Genomic DNA, 17383 nt, shown 5'->3' on the forward strand with positions numbered 1-17383 from the left:
AATAATATTTCTTATAATTGAAGAAACAATTTCTTTTCTAGTTCGAAACTCAAAATATTAAATAGGTTTCTTTAATTTCCTTTTTTAACGAAGTTTTTAATTTTTGATCACCTAATGATACGTCCAGAACTTAAAATTAGCATAATTTATTAATATATCAGTTTAATTTTCATAATTTATTAATGAAAAAGACTTAATTAGCATAATTTATTAATAAAATCGACTTAATTGGCATAATTTATTAATAAAACCGATTTAATTAGCATAATCTATTAATAAACGAATTAATTAGCATAATTTATTAATGAATCAGTTTAATTAGGAAATTGAGACCTAAGATTGGTCCATCTAAGTGACTCAATGATAAATCTCTGGATTTATGACGCTTAAAATAGGGTTTTGATACCTGTGGTTTTCACAACACGGTTAGCCCTTTTTACCTTTGTGCTTTACTACAAATACTCCATTTCTTCGTGACCCCTCAATGACTCAGCGATAAGTATCTGGAGTCATAATGGCAAAAATTGGGTTTTGATACCCGCGAAGAGAGCACAAATAGTCCATTGTGCAGCTTCTTGCTTAACAAAAAATAAACAAAAACGTTTTCGTTTTGGCAAAGTGTAGAAAAAAAACGATAACTGAACCCAGCCAAGATTATTTTAAACTCCTCACGTCTTATTTGATTGCGTGTTTTCTGTGCGTGTGTAGAGTTGGTGATTCAATAATATAACGTAAAGAATATTGTGTTAGCTAAATATGAATAGAAAAACAATCTTATAAGTAACTTTTATTAAATATTGTTGAACAAATCCATTTCATATTATTGTTTTTGATCACCGCATTCATTTGGATCAAGCAAACAAACCTCTAGTTTAGTTAGAACTAAACCTACCAATAATTACGAAGAAAAATATACAACAGTATAGTATATCCGTTCCTAAGTATACTACTGACAAGTGATACAACTTTTTGAAAATTAATACTCAAGAATGTGGGTCAAAATCTCGAATTCTCTTAGAAGAAGAAGAAAATTATTCCTGAAAAAACACACAGTAGGAAATATTGGTATGTTTGAATTTCGCGCAAAGTTACACGAGGGCTATCTGCGCTAGCTGTTCCTAATTTAGCAGTATAAGACTAGAGGGAATGCAGCTAGTTATCATCACCCACCGCCAACTCTTGGGATACACTTTTACTAACGAATAGTGGGATAGACCGTAACGTTATAACGTCCCCACGGTTGAAAGGGCGAGCATGTTTGGTATGACGGAGATTCGAACCCGCGACCTTCGGATTAGGAGTCGAGTGCCTTATCCACCTGGCCATACCGGGCCCAGTAGGAAAGACCGCATGATGTAAAAAAATGAAATAATGAAGAAAGTTGTTCAACATGGGGAAATAAATATAATGTTTTATTATATTACTTACTCTGAACGCTTTTCACTCCATTATTTCAAAAATTGTTCCTAACAGTTCTTGTTTCTATGGTGATTTTTATAACTCTTGCCAACGAGTCTCGTTGTCGCGGGGTTGATTTCGTGATCTATGTTATGCTTCTCGTGTCTGTTTCACAATGTTAAACGTGGCATAAAAAAACAGTGTTATTGTCTGTGTAATTTGAGTCCAATCACGCTTCACTAGGTGACATGACACAGTAAGTCACTGCTGTCTGCATGTTGTATGACGTCAAAGCTGTAACAAGTATAACGGAAAGTCGCAAAAAAATTAAGAATAATTTCAAAACAATTTACTTTTAATCCGATTTCTTTTACAGATTTACAGTCGGGCGGAACGTAGCTCAAAATATTGTTACATACACACACTTGTCACTAGAAACTTATACAGAACCAATCGATGGTGAAACGTTAGACCTATTATCCATCTCCACGTGGTGTAGTAACACTGCTACTCCCCAGTGTAGCCGTTCTTCGCCAGCTAGGCCTTATACTTTCTACAATAAATATGGAGCTTTTCAACCATGGTTTTACGAAGTACGGAGGGTTAAAGTACCAAATAGACTTAACTGTAGAGAAAAGTAAGACATTAGCATGGCCAGGTGGTTAGGGCGCTCGGCTCGCAATCTGAAGGTCGCGGGTTCGAGTTCCTGTCCCACCTAACACACTCGCCACTTTCAGCCATGGAGGAATTATATTGTGATGGTCAATCCCACTGTTCGTTGTGATGACTAGCCGCCTTCCTCCTCGTCTTCCACTTGTAAATTAGGGACGGCTAACACAGAAGGTAAGGAAATCAGTTTTAATTGAGTTTATACCCAAGGGACGCAGATTGGTTTGTTTGTTATGAAATTCGAGTGAAGGCGTCAAGAGGGCTAAATTGCGTTAGTCTTCCTTAATTTAGCAGAGGTAGATTAGAGGAAAGACAGCTAGTTATCACCACCCATCGCCAACTGTTACACTACTCTTTTACCAACGAATAGTGGAAATTGACCGTCACGTGATAACGAATATGTTTGACGTGTCGAGGATTCGAACCTATAACATGCAGATTGCGAGTCGAGAGCCCTAACCAGGCAACCATGCCACGCCAGAGAGGCAAAATATCTTAGGGACTTTTTAAAGTGTTTATTGTTATCCTGTACATAAGAAATGACACAGTTATGGTATCATCTGAAAAACGATAAACAGTGAACATTCATATAGCAAGTCTATACACTATATATTTATAAGAGTGGGGAGACTGCACTCCCACATTAGATGTTAATGGGGAAGGGAAATCCGTACAGTATGATTAGTTCTTTGAAAGAACAATACAGCTCACAACATATCTTAAATTGTTGTTATTGTTATCATGTAGTCTTCATAGCAAGACCCTGTACCTAGCAGGGTAAAAGTCACTACATTAAAGAAAGTGGTGTTCAATTTTGGGCTCAGTGTTTTTCCATCTGTGTTAAAAATATATTCTAAATAGTTTGTTTGTTTCTGAATTTCGCTCAAAGCTACGCGAGGGCTATCTGCCTAATTTAGTAATATAAGCCTAGAGGGAAGGTAGCTAGACATCACCACTCACTGCCAACTCTTGGATTACTCTTTTACCAACGAATAATGAGATTGACCGTCACATTATAATGCCCCCTGGCTGAGAAAGTGAGCAGGTTTAGTGTAACAGGAATTCGAACCCGCGACCCTCAGATTGCACGTCGATCGCTTGGCAATTGCTATCTTCAGATTGCGTATCGAGCGCCCTAACCACTTGGTCATTGTAAATAAACCGTGAAAATAATCATGTTTATTCGAACTGTTGACTTTTACAGAAATTGTCTTTGTAATATGATCGACTAGTAATAAAAATAATTTATTTATGAAAACAAATGTTATTTTGAACTTTATGTGGTACCTGTACTTCATCTTATTTTGAACTTTAAGTGGTACCTGTACTTCATCTTATTTTGAACTTTAAGTGGTACCTGTACTTCATCTTATTTTGAACTTTAAGTGGTACCTGTACTTCATCTTATTTTGAACTTTATGTGGTACCTGTACTTCATCTTATTTTGAACTTTAAGTGGTACCTGTACTTCATCTTATTTTGAACTTTATGTGGTACCTGTACTTCATCTTATTTTGAACTTTATGTGGTACCTGTACTTCATCTTATTTTGAACTTTATGTGGTACCTGTACTTCATCTTATTTTGAACTTTATGTGGTACCTGTACTTCATCTTATTTTGAACTTTATGTGGTACCTGTACTTCATCTTATTTTGAACTTTATGTGGTACCTGTACTTCATCTTATTTTGAACTTTATGTGGTACCTGTACTTCATCTTATTTTGAACTTTATGTGGTACCTGTACTTCATCTTATTTTGAACTTTAAGTGGTACCTGTACTTCATCTTATTTTGAACTTTATGTGGTACCTGTACTTCATCTTATTTTGAACTTTATGTGGTACCTGTACTTCATCTTATTTTGAACTTTATGTGGTACCTGTACTTCATCTTATTTTGAACTTTATGTGGTACCTGTACTTCATCTTATTTTGAACTTTATGTGGTACCTGTACTTCATCTTATTTTGAACTTTATGTGGTACCTGTACTTCATCTTATTTTGAACTTTATGTGGTACCTGTACTTCATCTTATTTTGAACTTTAAGTGGTACCTGTACTTCATCTTATTTTGAACTTTATGTGGTACCTGTACTTCATCTTATTTTGAACTTTATGTGGTACCTGTACTTCATCTTATTTTGAACTTTAAGTGGTACCTATACTTGATGTGATTTGTTCATGTGTCTTCATTCACTTGAAACATCCAATATTTGTGTCTGATGGAGAAGAGTCAGTTCATAAGAGGCTAGAGGAGCGAAAGGTGGAAAGACGACTGAACTCGCGTGTCGAGAGAAGAGTCAATTGATAAGAGGCTAGGGGAAACGGAAGGTGGAAAGACAACTGACCTCACGTGGGGTTTCTAATTTAACTGTGGGTTCTATGTTAGGAGTAATTTGAGCATATGTATTAATTTAACCCAAATAGAAATGTCTAACGGAAACTGACAAAATGAGCACTCTTCCAGCTTGAGAGAAGCAGACGCCCCTGTCACCTTCCATCTAAGTGACACATATGAATTTATGCAAAAACAAAAGAGCTCTTAACGACATGTCTGTTTTATCGATCAAAATTTAGAAACTTGTATAGAATATATGGAATATCTTTATTTTCTATTTTACCAATGAAAGGTATGACTATAGGCGACCTGAATTCATTTTTGAAAAACAAACAAACGTTATATTTAGGCCAACAAAACGCTAAGTATACATTATAGCAAACATATCTAACGTTTTTATATAAACCTAGCGTTGTATCATCGTGATAAAGAAACACCGACAAGTTGGTTTCACGTTGTCGTTGTGTTAAAAAGAATGTCGACAATTTGGTTTCACGTAGTCGCTGTGTTAAAGAAACCTCAACAGTTTGGTTTCACATAGTTGTTGTGTTAAACAAACATTGATAATTTGGTTTCACGTAGTTCTCTACTGTTTTCACTAGCACCTTACCTTAAGTTGCTGGCTGGATTAAACCGAACCCTGTTCATGGTCCAGGTGATGTCGATAGGATTTTCTCCACGTGCACGACACTCCAAAGTTATGCTCTCCCCTTCTTTGACCGTGTTGATGATAAAATTCTTCTCCGTGTGTGCCGGAACTGGTAAAGATTGTTAAAACACTCCTTAAATAAGTGAAACCACCAAGGAGAAGAACCACCAGCACTTAAAACGTAAAGAACCAATAGAAACGTAGCTCAATAGTTTAACAAGTATATCAAAATTAACACACAAATAAAAATCTCGGTGCGCTTTCGAAAACTGAGACCTTCTTTGTCAGGGGAAACATTTTAGAAGATATTGTATTTTTTGTATTAAATTCGTTTTTGAAACCGGTGTGGTTTCCTAACATAATGATTGACTCGTAAAATAATGTACACTCTGGTTTGGTTCGGTTTTGAAATTCGCGTGAAGTCACTCAAGGGCTATTCGCCCTAGCCATTCCTAATTTAGTAGTTATAGACTAGAGGGAATGCAGTCAGTTATCACCACCCAGCGCTAATTGTTTAGTTATTATTACTTGGTAATGAAGAGTGTGATTGATCGTACCATTGTAATATCCACAACTGAAATTGTGAGGATGATCGTTGACCGGATATACATTCTGAAAAGTAAACAACTTGAAAATTATTTTTCCAGTTGCAATAAAACCAGAGCGTTTTCTAACTAAAACTTTTGTCAGCTAAAGCTGATCTGAAATACTTGTCGAATATAAAAGGATTGCAATAACAATCTAGTCTTTTATTGATCTAAATAAATAAAATTTGTGAGCTCTGTAGTTTATCAACGCCCTCTCGTGATGGTTTCTATTATTTAATGTTTCTTTTACAGTAAATGAACTGAACAGTCCCACCCGGTGGTACAGCGATGGGTTTATGGACTTGCAACCCTAAATTTCGGGGCTCGATTCTCCACGGTGGACGCAGCAAATAGCCTAGCAGGACTTTGCTCAAAAGCAAAGAAACATGTACAAACAGCATTACTGCCAATGTCCTTTAGGTTTTACGATAGTTAATATTGATAAATTGTCATTATTAAATGAATTTTAATAGGACATTTCACTTGTGGCAGGTGAACATGTTGACGGGCAAAACACACACTGCACATGGCTACATTGTCAAAAAACTGTAACCAACAAACGTCCCGAAACTTCGTAGCGCCTGTTTCTAGTTTTCTTGCTAAACAATCTACAGCTTGCTTGTTGGCATGGCTACGAGTCATTGTGAGTTAATCGGCGTTCTTTGTTCGAGCGTATTGTCTGTTTTTATATATTTTTAATGCCTGTAACTAAAACAAAATTAACGGCAAAAAAGTTTCGTTTAAGTATTTTGATTAAAGGCATGAACAAACATGTTTGTTTTTTAATTTCGTGCAAAGTTACACGAGGGCTTATCTGCGCTAGCCGTCCATACTTTAGCAGTGTAAGACTAGAGAAAAGGTAGTTAATCATTACCACCCACCGCCAACTCTTGGGCTACTTTTTTACCAACGAATAGTGGGATTGGCCGTAACATTATAACGCCCCCACGACTGAAAGGGACCAACATGTTTGGTGTGACGAGAATTCAAACCCGCGGCCCTCAGACTGCGAGTCCAGTACTCTAAACACCTGGTCATGCAGGGTCACAAGTTGCCATTGTAATTGGTGTATCTTATATTTCGTGTTAAACTGTGTCAGACGTTCAACACCACACTTAACAGATGAATCAACGTTTTAATCTCGTCGAAACTGCGTCTCAAAGTTTTGGTTTCGGTATTTGTTAATCCGCTCTTATCGTATTAGGAAGAGAAGAAGTATTAATTATCATTGTTTATAAAAATAGAGCGATTAAAATATCAAATAAAAATATATCGTGTGACCTTTGTTACAGTTGCTGAGTTTTTTATCTCACGATAGCAAATACACAGTATACGAGTATCTTCCTAAAATACGTGGTTATCTAGCATTACCTAGTAGATACTGTTATCGTATCGCAACGACCTGTAAATTTAGGCTTATCCATTTATTTTTATTTTGGTTTCTTATTTTTGTGTTTGACTGAGTATCGCCATTATGAGATCCCCTGCTGGTACACCGGTAAGTCTACGAGCTTACAACTCTATAATCAGGGGTGCAATTCCCCTCGCTGGACTCAGCATATAGCCCAGTTGGACTTTTCTATAAGAAAACACACACACTTCATTGTGACACTTTAACCATATCAATTTCAATTCAAGATTTACCCGTTTACAGAGATGCGTGTCTTCAGCTAAGCTCTCAATTTGTTGCTCTAACGACATGGCATTTTGGCAAATACAGTTAACCCTAATCCAAATTTCTTGTTTTAAAAGATATATTTACACGAAATCAAATACCTTTGAATCTGTTTATTTCTTCCAAGATTTTAGTCTTCGTTGAAATAAAATTCATATTTATTCAACATATAAAGCTATGCTGTTTGGTATTTTCAACCTGAAAAGAACCTTATATAACAAACGTTAAGGTAGATCGTTTACTTCCCCCCCAGTCAACAGCACCCACTGTTTACATGGCTTCTTTTGATCAAATAACAAAAGTTGTTGTCACTTTTGGACACACCAGAGCCGAAATTGCACAGAATGTTCGGTAGTATATCACGGGTTCGAATCTTAAATCTTTCGTTCCACAGTTCTAGACAAATTCTCAAGCCATTCCCAACCAAACAATAACACTTATACTCTTTTTGATAACTTATAACAAAATTATGTGTTTTACTTATTTCTTTACTTACACTCAAGCATGTTTTTTTAAACTTGTTATCACTACTATTGAACTCAAGCGTCGAGTGAATACAAAAAAAAATGTAATAAATTACAATTTAAGGTATCTGTGAATGAAAAAGATGCATAACAGAGAATAACATAAGATGCGTTGTACACGAAACACAGTTGGAATTAATTTATATATACATACTGATTTTTATACATAAGTTATGGTTATGGTGGCATATCCAGGATTAATCTAGTTCGGGAAGGGGAGTTCTAATCTGATGGTAAATCTGTTTTGGAGTCAGAGTATGCAACTCCTATTAATAGGTGGCGCGCCAAAGGTTTATTTGGTGTTTTAATTAAGGAAAGACTGACCAGTTCGATTTTTTCTATTGAACATCAACCTTAAAACTACATTTTAATGTAATAGTAATAACAAAAATTCAAAATCTGGGGCCACTGTTTGAGGACATACGGTACGGTGTTGTTAAATATAATGGGAATAGGGAAGGGGTATTCGGAAGCTAAGAATTCCCACCTGGATATGTTTCTCATTTATCAGAATACAAATTTTACTTTGTGAAGTGATAACTTCTAAAGATAATAGTACAATTTAATTTTGGTGGAATGTGATCTGTTAGGATAAATAAAACACAGGTGAAGCATTTATCTACGGTGGGTCAGAGGTAAGTTTGTAGACTTTCAACCCTCTAGCTCGTGGTTCGATTCCTCGCAGTGAGTATAGTGCTGATGTCCCATTGTACAGCTTTCGACAAAGCAACAATAGCAACAGTGACATGAAATATTTCTCCTTTCAATAATGAACATGTTCGTTTAATGTCATTTCACTGTCATGTTCGCACATTTTGATATCGAAAACGTTCTGTGATAACGTGTTCAGTACTAGATTGAATTAGGTGTGGATGAGTTATAAGAATAACTGCTAGTCCCGCTTTTTGATGAAAATATTCGTTTCTGGCAACGGATGCTGCCGACCTGGTGCCTTACCTCTGGTCTATAGGTCAAACTTAGGGACAGCTGTGCTTAAGCTATAGGGGTCTCTGATCTGTCTGTTTAGCCCATGGTGTACATAAGGTGACTTTCATACGTTTGCTTAACTAAATCTGGTAATGTCATAAACACTTATCTGGACTATCAAATAAACATGTTATTAGTTAATAAAGTTGGCATTTAAAAAATAGGAGAGAATATTAGATGTAGTTATGAGGTATCGAATAAAAGCTCAGCCATTTATAAATACCTTTGATAATCATGTAAAAACACACAGAAATTTTACTGTTAAAAATAACAATTGTTTACTAAAGTAAGATTTTTTTTTTTATCTCTGACCTACCGTGAATGGAAAGATCCACGACGGTACTAAGGCCAGGGCCAACGCCGTTGGTCAGTTGACACATGTACGATCCAGCATCTTCAGGGTGAACTTCTTGGATTACTAATGAACCATTTTCTAGGATCTGAGTGTTGGCGTTACTGATGACCACCCTAAACTCGCCCTTTTCCCCTGAAAAATGTTATAAATCTTAAACTAAACCCAATAACGGCGCTCCTTCCAAAGTCAAGACATGAGAGAAACGTTAATTTACGAGAAAATAAAAACGAACAAAACACGAGTTATTTGTATAAAATTAGGAAAGATTAAGCTACAGATTGATAGATCAAGCCCTTCTGGGGACCCTAGTTTGGGAAATCCAGGGCTAAACACCATTATACCTGTCACCTTCTAATTACTACCCCAGTGGCACAGCGGCGTGTATGCGCACTACATCCCTGAAAGCTGAGTTTCGATATCTATGTTGGGCAGAGCACAGATAAGCCTTTGTGAAGCTTTATGCTTAACTACAAACAAACAAAGCTTCGTGAAACAGAACTCCCCCAAACTGACAAAGCTCATTGACGTCAGAGGGGGTTTCACATTTATTTTTAATACACCAAACAGCTTGTGTGCTGAATAACACTTTGTTACAAAATTTTAACATTTTCTTGTTTCAGGGCAGAAATTTTAATTTCCCAATTTCTTACGCCTAAAGTAAATGGAAAAGACTTATTTTTCTCTTCAAACTTTGCTTTTGTGACCTAGGTAATGAAATTTTCAAATTTACCCATTTTCCAGAACATTCCAGGTAGATTCAGTGCTGAGTAGCTGATAGAGAATTTTCTCGAACTTACAAAAATTTTCAAAACTTTCTAGAATGTTGTAGAACGTACGAGAATTTTCAAAAACCTTTTAGAATTTTATAGAACTTTCCATAGTAATACATATACAGGGGCTCACTAGTCGTCACTTTAGTTTAGTTTTAGCTACCTAAGTGAACACATCGACCTATCTGAGTTTATCAGAGATGGCATCAAGAAGCTGCAAGCATTCTCCAGACACATTCTGCTATGTATGTGGCCAATTTATCAAGACAAGAGTGAAAAAGTACTCTGTGACACTATCTGTTAAAATGTGTGAAGCCTACAAGACATATTTCAGCATGTCTGTCAAGGATCAAGACAAACCCTGGGCACCTCATTTTACCTGTGAGCACTACAAAATAACTCTAGAAGGTAAGACGGACAATTTTTTCTTGCTTGAATAGTGAGATTTTATATTATACAAATTTTAAACGTTTTACAATTTAAATATCTTTCGGTGTACCTCAAAGAGAAATAGAACAGCGTCAAGACTTTGCTAGAAACCTTGAAGTATGATGAGTATGGCTGGGAGGTTATTGGAGACTTCAAAATGGTGGCATTCCTGATGGGTCTCCAGGGGGCTTTACCAAGTTCCCCTGTCATCTTTGCCGTTAAGACAGCAGGGACACCGCAGCGCACTACAACAGGAAGCACTGGCCACAACAGACCGAGTTTTCTGTGGGGAGGCACAATGTCAAGTGTAAGCCACTAGTGGACCTCCAGAAGATTTTGTTTCCACCACTGCACATAAAATTGGGTCTTATGAAACAATTTGTCACAGCTCTCGATAAGGAGTCTGCAGCCTTCAAGTACCTTCGAGTCTTCTTCCCTAAGCTGTCTGAGGCAAAGGTCAAAGCTAGTGTTTTCGTTGGACCACAAATAAAGAAGATCCTGGAGTGCACATAATTCCCCAAGAAGCTCAGTAGAAAGAAAAAAGCTTGGGGTAGCTTTGTCGCAGTGGTTTGGGGCTTCTTGGGCAATCACAAGGCCGAAAATTACGTGGAACTGGTTGAGACTTTGGTGAAGAACTACGACATAATAGGCTGCAGGATGTCCCTGAAAGTCCATATTCTTGACGCTCATCTTGATAAATTCAAGGAGAACATGGAAGCATACTCACAGGAACAAGGCGAACGCTTTCACTTTGAACGCCGCTACCAAGGAGCGTATAACAAAAAAATGATGGGAGACTACATTTGGGGGCTAATACGTGAAAGTGGTTTACATTACAGCCGCAAATCTCGAAAAACTACTCACTTCTAAACATTTTTGTTCATTTTCGTATAACTTTAATGTAAATACATGTACATCTTGATTCACATGTTGTTTTATTCAGACCTAATGTGAACGAAAATGTGCAAATTTGCCAATTTTTGCATAAAAAATAGGTTAATTTCTAAATTTCATTATCCGGGTCACAAAACCAAAGTTTGAAGGGAATAATGGCCATTTTCTGTACTTTTACAAAATCAGCGACTATCCAGGAACAAAATTTGTGTTGCATACTGTAATTTAGAATACAACATTATTAGTATCGATGGTACATATTATTTAAATCCTGTATAAATATGGGTTCGTTGTGGTAAGTAATATATAACTGAAAACAACACATGTATAAGAAACATATTTTGATTTATTTATGGGATATTTTCACTGCTTTCTCTATTTTACGAATATTTCTAATAATAACTCACAAAAAACACCAGTTTAGAACATTAAATTTAGTACTAAGTCCTTATATTATAATTAAAATACCAAAATGTCCTTATAACTAGAAACACAAATAATAAAAAATACCATAAATACAACACATAACAACAGTATGATAATAAAACAGGTTTTAAACAAATATGAAATATAAAACGATAATTTCAATAAAACACGTAAAACAGGGACAAAGGAGAACTGTGATTACATAATATTACGCTCCATAAATCTGTTCCTTAAAAAATGGGAAAAGTTGAAAAGAAAAAATTAAGAAAAGACTTTGATAATGTTGGGAATAGATAAAAACGAAACCTGCATATCGGATAGGAGTTTTACGAACTCAGTGTAACAGGTTATGAACATGTGGTTGAGCAAAATAACCAATTTTATAGCTACTAAAAACTCATTGTGACGTAATTTTTTTTAGTTTTATATAAAATACAGTATAACGTATTTATATATATATATATGGTTTAAAGCCGAAAATAAAGCCTCACTGTATTCGGCATATTAATTTGACGGTAATAACTGAGTTCTGAAACTCACACACATAACATTTTTCAAGTAGACCTGGCATGGCCAGGTGGTTGGGGCGCTTGACTCGTAATCCAAGGGTCACGGGTTCGAATCCCCGTCACACCAAACATGTTCGCCCTTTCAGCCGTGGGAGCATTATAATGTGACGGTCAATCCCACTATTCGTGGTAAAAGAGTAGCCCAAGAGTTCGCATGGGTGGTGATGACTAGCTGAGTTCCCTCTAGTCTTATACTGCTAAATTAGGGACGGCTAGCGCAGATAGTCCTCGTGTAGCTTTGCGCGAAATTCAAAAAATAAACAAACAATTTTTAAGAGTTACGTCATCTGTGTCTCCAAAAGTCTAGTCCTTCGTGGCCTATGACACTAGAGGTAGAATTTGACGTTAAAAGTTTCTAGATTCTAATTCTGGGGAACGGTGGCCCTGTATTATCAGTGTATATTTGTTGTATAAAACGAAATGGTACCTGTGTATCGTGAATGTGTAATTGCTGTAGAAAATGAAATGGTACCTCTCTATTCATGAATGTATAATTCTTGTATCTAAGTTTTATTCATATGGAACTTTCTACAAACTGTTTGGAGTTCATCTGCAAATGAAAATTCTACAGGAAAATCCATCCAGCTCATTGTTTAGAAGTTAATCCCTCCAACTAGAAAAGCCTGATTCCATTTGAGAATAATCACAAGATTCAGGCTTTAAATAAATCTTTAAGATTATTATGTAGCAAAACACTTGTATTTATTCCAACTTTGTATTTCATTTTAAAATCAAGATTAATCGTTTTCTAACTTGTTTTCCAAAATATATCGCATTAGATGAAACGTATTTAACATGGAAGTATGAAACACGCAACGAACATTAGTATTAAGGTGTGAAACAGGAGATGACTATTGATATTAAGTTATGAAACACGAGATGACTGTTGATGTAAAGTTATGAAACACGAGAAGAAAACTTTCCAGAACTTACTCGTTACTTAAAGATATATTGAGTGAAGTTTTTACATGATATTATACGAAGTTATAGGAATACAAAGTACCATTGTTAACAACAATAATAAAATGTTGCCAATCGTAATAAATGGTATAGATACAGATAACAATAACTATAACAAAACAAACGTGTTACCGACAGCTTTTTTCCAGCGAGCAACGGAGAAAGGGAATCCTTCAGCCTGGCAATCAAAAATAATCCCATGACCCAAGACTGTAGTTTGGTCTACGGGCCGATGCTTCCACTTAGGGGGAACTGGTGAATTAACAAAGACAAAAGTAAATGTGAGGATATGAAAACAAAACGAGACCAAAATGTATATAATATTTAGAATGTTTTGATTCTCCTTTTAACAGTAACCTAAATTAACGAAGGTGTGTGGATAATATTATAGCATTGCGCCTAAATTTTTATTCGACGCTACCCATCAGGACAACTGATTTCTTTCGTTTTCGTCAAAGGAAAAATTAAAATTATAATTTGTGACGTGAAAACCTGATGTTTTGTTTGTTTGTTTTTTTCATTGACCGTAATTTCGGTTGTGCACTGCAGTTTCGCCTTGTTTACAATTCGTCAGTACAGCAAAGAATTACAGTTAGGCCTCTTATAATAGTGAAGCGTGTATAATACCTGCTGTGAGTGTTTCCATTTTAAGTCATCGTGAAACAGAGTGTGCTTAATTCTTTAACCTCCCTGTGGGCACATAAGTAAAACACATTAAATAACTTTTATTTCATTTAAAGTTGTAAAGTGTCAGTTTGAAATTATAAGCATTCAAGGCTGAAGGCTTTTAATACAAACTTGCCAAAGGTCATCAGTTTTATGTTACCCCCCTCAGTGGCGCAATGAAATGTCTGAGAACTTAGAACGCTAAAAACCTAGTTTCAGTACCCGTGATGGGCAGAGAAAAGATAGTCTATTGTATACCTTTGCGCTTAACTTCAAACAATCACATTACTAATTGATAAAGAAATGTTCAACCATTTGTTTTTATTAATTGTTTATTTGAATGCGACCGGTAGAGTTATGTGTTTATATTATAAACAGAGCAATGTGAAAGTGAACATACATATTAAACGTATTTGTCACAACTCATTAATTTAAATGTATTTTAGAAAACGTACATCTGTAATACCTTTAATAACGCATAAATTAGAGATTGTTTTTATGTGCGCAGGTATGTACTTCTTAAAGGAAATGAGAAAATGCAAAAAAAGAAGATCATTTCGGTTACTGAGTGAAGGGGAAAAAAATTGGTTAAGTTGTTCGTTTGAAACGTCCCCCGCTGGGACAGCATTAAGTCTTTAGATTTACAATGCTAAAATCAAGGGTTCGATTCCCCTCGGTAGATACAGCAGATAGCGCGATGGCATTGTTATAAGACAAAAAACAAACTAAAAACAACACTCGTTCGAAATGCTTAAAAATACCAATTTGAAGGAGGGGGTAATTACATTAAAGGCAGACTTAGATTTAACATTTATCACATTCCAATTTCTGACATTTGTTCCTGTAATTAAACTTGACTTCCTGGTTTAAAATCAGTGTGAGGTTAGATAATTTTTGTTTTATAAAATATAATATTTCTTATCTCCTAAGCTGTTACCTTTCACATCAAGCAGTGCCGTGAAATTATCTGATGCTACTGGGTTTGAGGCTACACAGGTGTAGTTTCCTCTGTGTTTGTGTCGAACGACTGGGAAGGAGAGTAAAGAAGTGTAGTTGTTGGCCAATATAACAGACGCCTCTAGGTTAGAGGGCAGTGGCAATTCGTCTTTCATCCATTTTATAGAGATGGGCAAATCACCGGCTGAAACAACACACATCAAAGATGCTCTCTCGCCCTCGGAGAGGTCAGTGGGTACCTTAAACGGTTCAATTACAGGTGGCGCTAAAATAGAAGTCATACTCTTATAAAAATAACCGCACAAAAGTCAATACCATTCATATTTTAGCATGAATCTCTTATATTGGGGTGAAATTAATACATGACACAATTATTAGATATTATACTTTTCTAAAATTCTAAACAAAAACCATGTTAAATATTGATTAAATGCGGATAAGCTATTACAAACTATTCTTTCTAATATTCTATATTGTAAATGAATTTGAGTAATAGCTTTGCTATAAGAAAACCACAGAGAAAACCATACACACAATATATATATATATTTCACAGAAACATATGTAATCAAGAAATAGTCTACCATACATTATAAGAAGTGGCTCCGTAGTGAGCATTAGTTTTAAAAAAAAAAAAAAAAACATTTATGCCTACGTCTAGAAAGATTCCTCTGAATTCCGCCAGAGGGAAGATACATTTAGTTGTTTCATTTTTGAAGATAGGTTGTTCGTTAACATACTCTAAATGGACCTTGAACTTACTGTTATTTATAGGTCGGATAAATTAATTTACATATCTAATTTTAAGATAAGTTATTCGAGGAAGAAACAGATTTAACAGAAGCGTGCGGAATCCATTTCTGTTCAGTCCAGAATACATGCCTTGAGTTACGTTGTGCTTTTATGGTAAAAACTCTCAAAGATGCGTCTCGCCTTGGTTGAGTGCTTTCATAGCTAACGTAATCTTTACGGGCATGAAAGGGCAAATTGCATTCAGGGTCTTACCCAACACTAATGGATAAACTGTGTTCTTTATTGCACGAGCTTACGTTTCTTGTAGTACACAAAACACGTATGCTAAACTTACTTGCCACTGTTATCCATAGCTCCTGTTCGGCATTTCTTCCTTGTCCGTCTGTGGCGCCACAAGTGTACCGTCCAGCATCCTGATGGAGAACGTCTAATAACACCAAGGTACCGTTAGGAAAAGGTTGTTGTCGATGGTTGAATGGTAGCTTTTTTCCACCTATCATGGACATGGGCTAAACATTAGCTAACTGAAGTAAATATAACATCTGATTAAGGAAAGTCAACATGAAACCCCAATGATTTCTAACAAGACTCAACAACCTAACTTCTACAATCTAGATAACAGAGGCGTATCATTAGATGAAAAATGTTATTAATATAGTTATCGGTACATTTGTTTCAGGTGTTGTTTTGGAAGTTATACTAAATGTTTATAATTAAGTGGAAGAATAAACTTTGGACAAGCTAAAGACAACTTTTATTTTAGAAGAGTTCTCAAAAAGCTTTCACAGATTTATATTTAAATGTGTATTAACGTTGAGAATGGACAAAAGATATCTACTTTAGAGTACAGAACACTTTATAACTAGCTGAGCCCAACCACTTGCCACAATAAAAACTTGAATTCTATCTATGTGTCGTAAGACAACTGTGGAGGTTTTGATTTCAACTTTTGAATGTGTGATGATGCAACACAAACAATATCTTTACTGAACGGTTTGTAGTGAGTCTTAATACACCTCTACACAAGATATATATGTCTCAGTCATCTATAATTTTCAACTGGTAGATTAAAGGTAGTCAATAACGCCCACTAGAAATAGTTAGTAACGCCAACTAGATATGTTTAGTAATATATACTAGAGATAGTAACGCCCACTAGAAATAGTTAGTAATATCCAGTAGAGATAGTAACGCCCACTAAAGATAGTTAGTAACGCCAACTAGAAATAGTTAGTAATGTCCACTAGAGATAGTTAGTAACGCCCGCTAGAGGTAGACATTAAAGTCCACTACTAATTCTTGTTTGACCAAATAGAGGGCTTCGACAGTTTCTCTCATAGTGCACCCTTGGCTCCTAGAATCCAGAGATAGAGACACAAACCATAAACCATATGATTCACAGTAATAGCATGTTAGCTACTAGGCAACTCCCGATCTTTTATTAAACAAATATGAATCTCTGTTTCTCTCTCTCTCTGAGAATGCCACCGATAGGTCACACTAAAATACGATTGGATATCCCGAAGTGGTATCTCTCTTTGAACTTCCTGGTTATCCCATAGGTCATACGTTTAGTATGATGACCTTGAAAGTAATAAATGATGATTTCAGCAACCTGTTCACCTTTGTAAATAATTCCTTATATGAGTGCTGATCTTCCATATATCATTGATTATAAAATTAAATCAAATAAAAATAAGGAATTATTTGATAGGTTTTAATTGAAAATGCAAGGTCCTAAATAACTTGCTCTGCTATAACGTAAAGTTACGGG

General features: G+C 35.7%; 1 protein-coding gene across 2 annotated transcripts in view; it reads right to left on the reverse strand.

Annotated features, from left to right (window-relative positions):
• The window catches only part of LOC143240675 (cell adhesion molecule Dscam1-like), a 102274-nt gene that overhangs the window by 40394 nt on the left and 44497 nt on the right, over positions 1–17383 (reverse strand). For both annotated transcript variants that reach the window (XM_076483496.1, XM_076483495.1), the window contains exons 8-12: positions 15944–16102; positions 14837–15121; positions 13366–13485; positions 9147–9317; positions 5019–5166 (exon numbers count right to left, since the gene is read on the reverse strand). In XM_076483496.1, the coding sequence (XP_076339611.1) occupies positions 5019–5166; positions 9147–9317; positions 13366–13485; positions 14837–15121; positions 15944–16102 (883 nt within the window). The remainder of the gene's footprint in view (positions 1–5018; positions 5167–9146; positions 9318–13365; positions 13486–14836; positions 15122–15943; positions 16103–17383) is intronic.

Source organism: Tachypleus tridentatus, chromosome 13, assembly GCF_004210375.1.
Source record: "Tachypleus tridentatus isolate NWPU-2018 chromosome 13, ASM421037v1, whole genome shotgun sequence".
Taxonomy (NCBI): domain Eukaryota; kingdom Metazoa; phylum Arthropoda; class Merostomata; order Xiphosura; family Limulidae; genus Tachypleus; species Tachypleus tridentatus.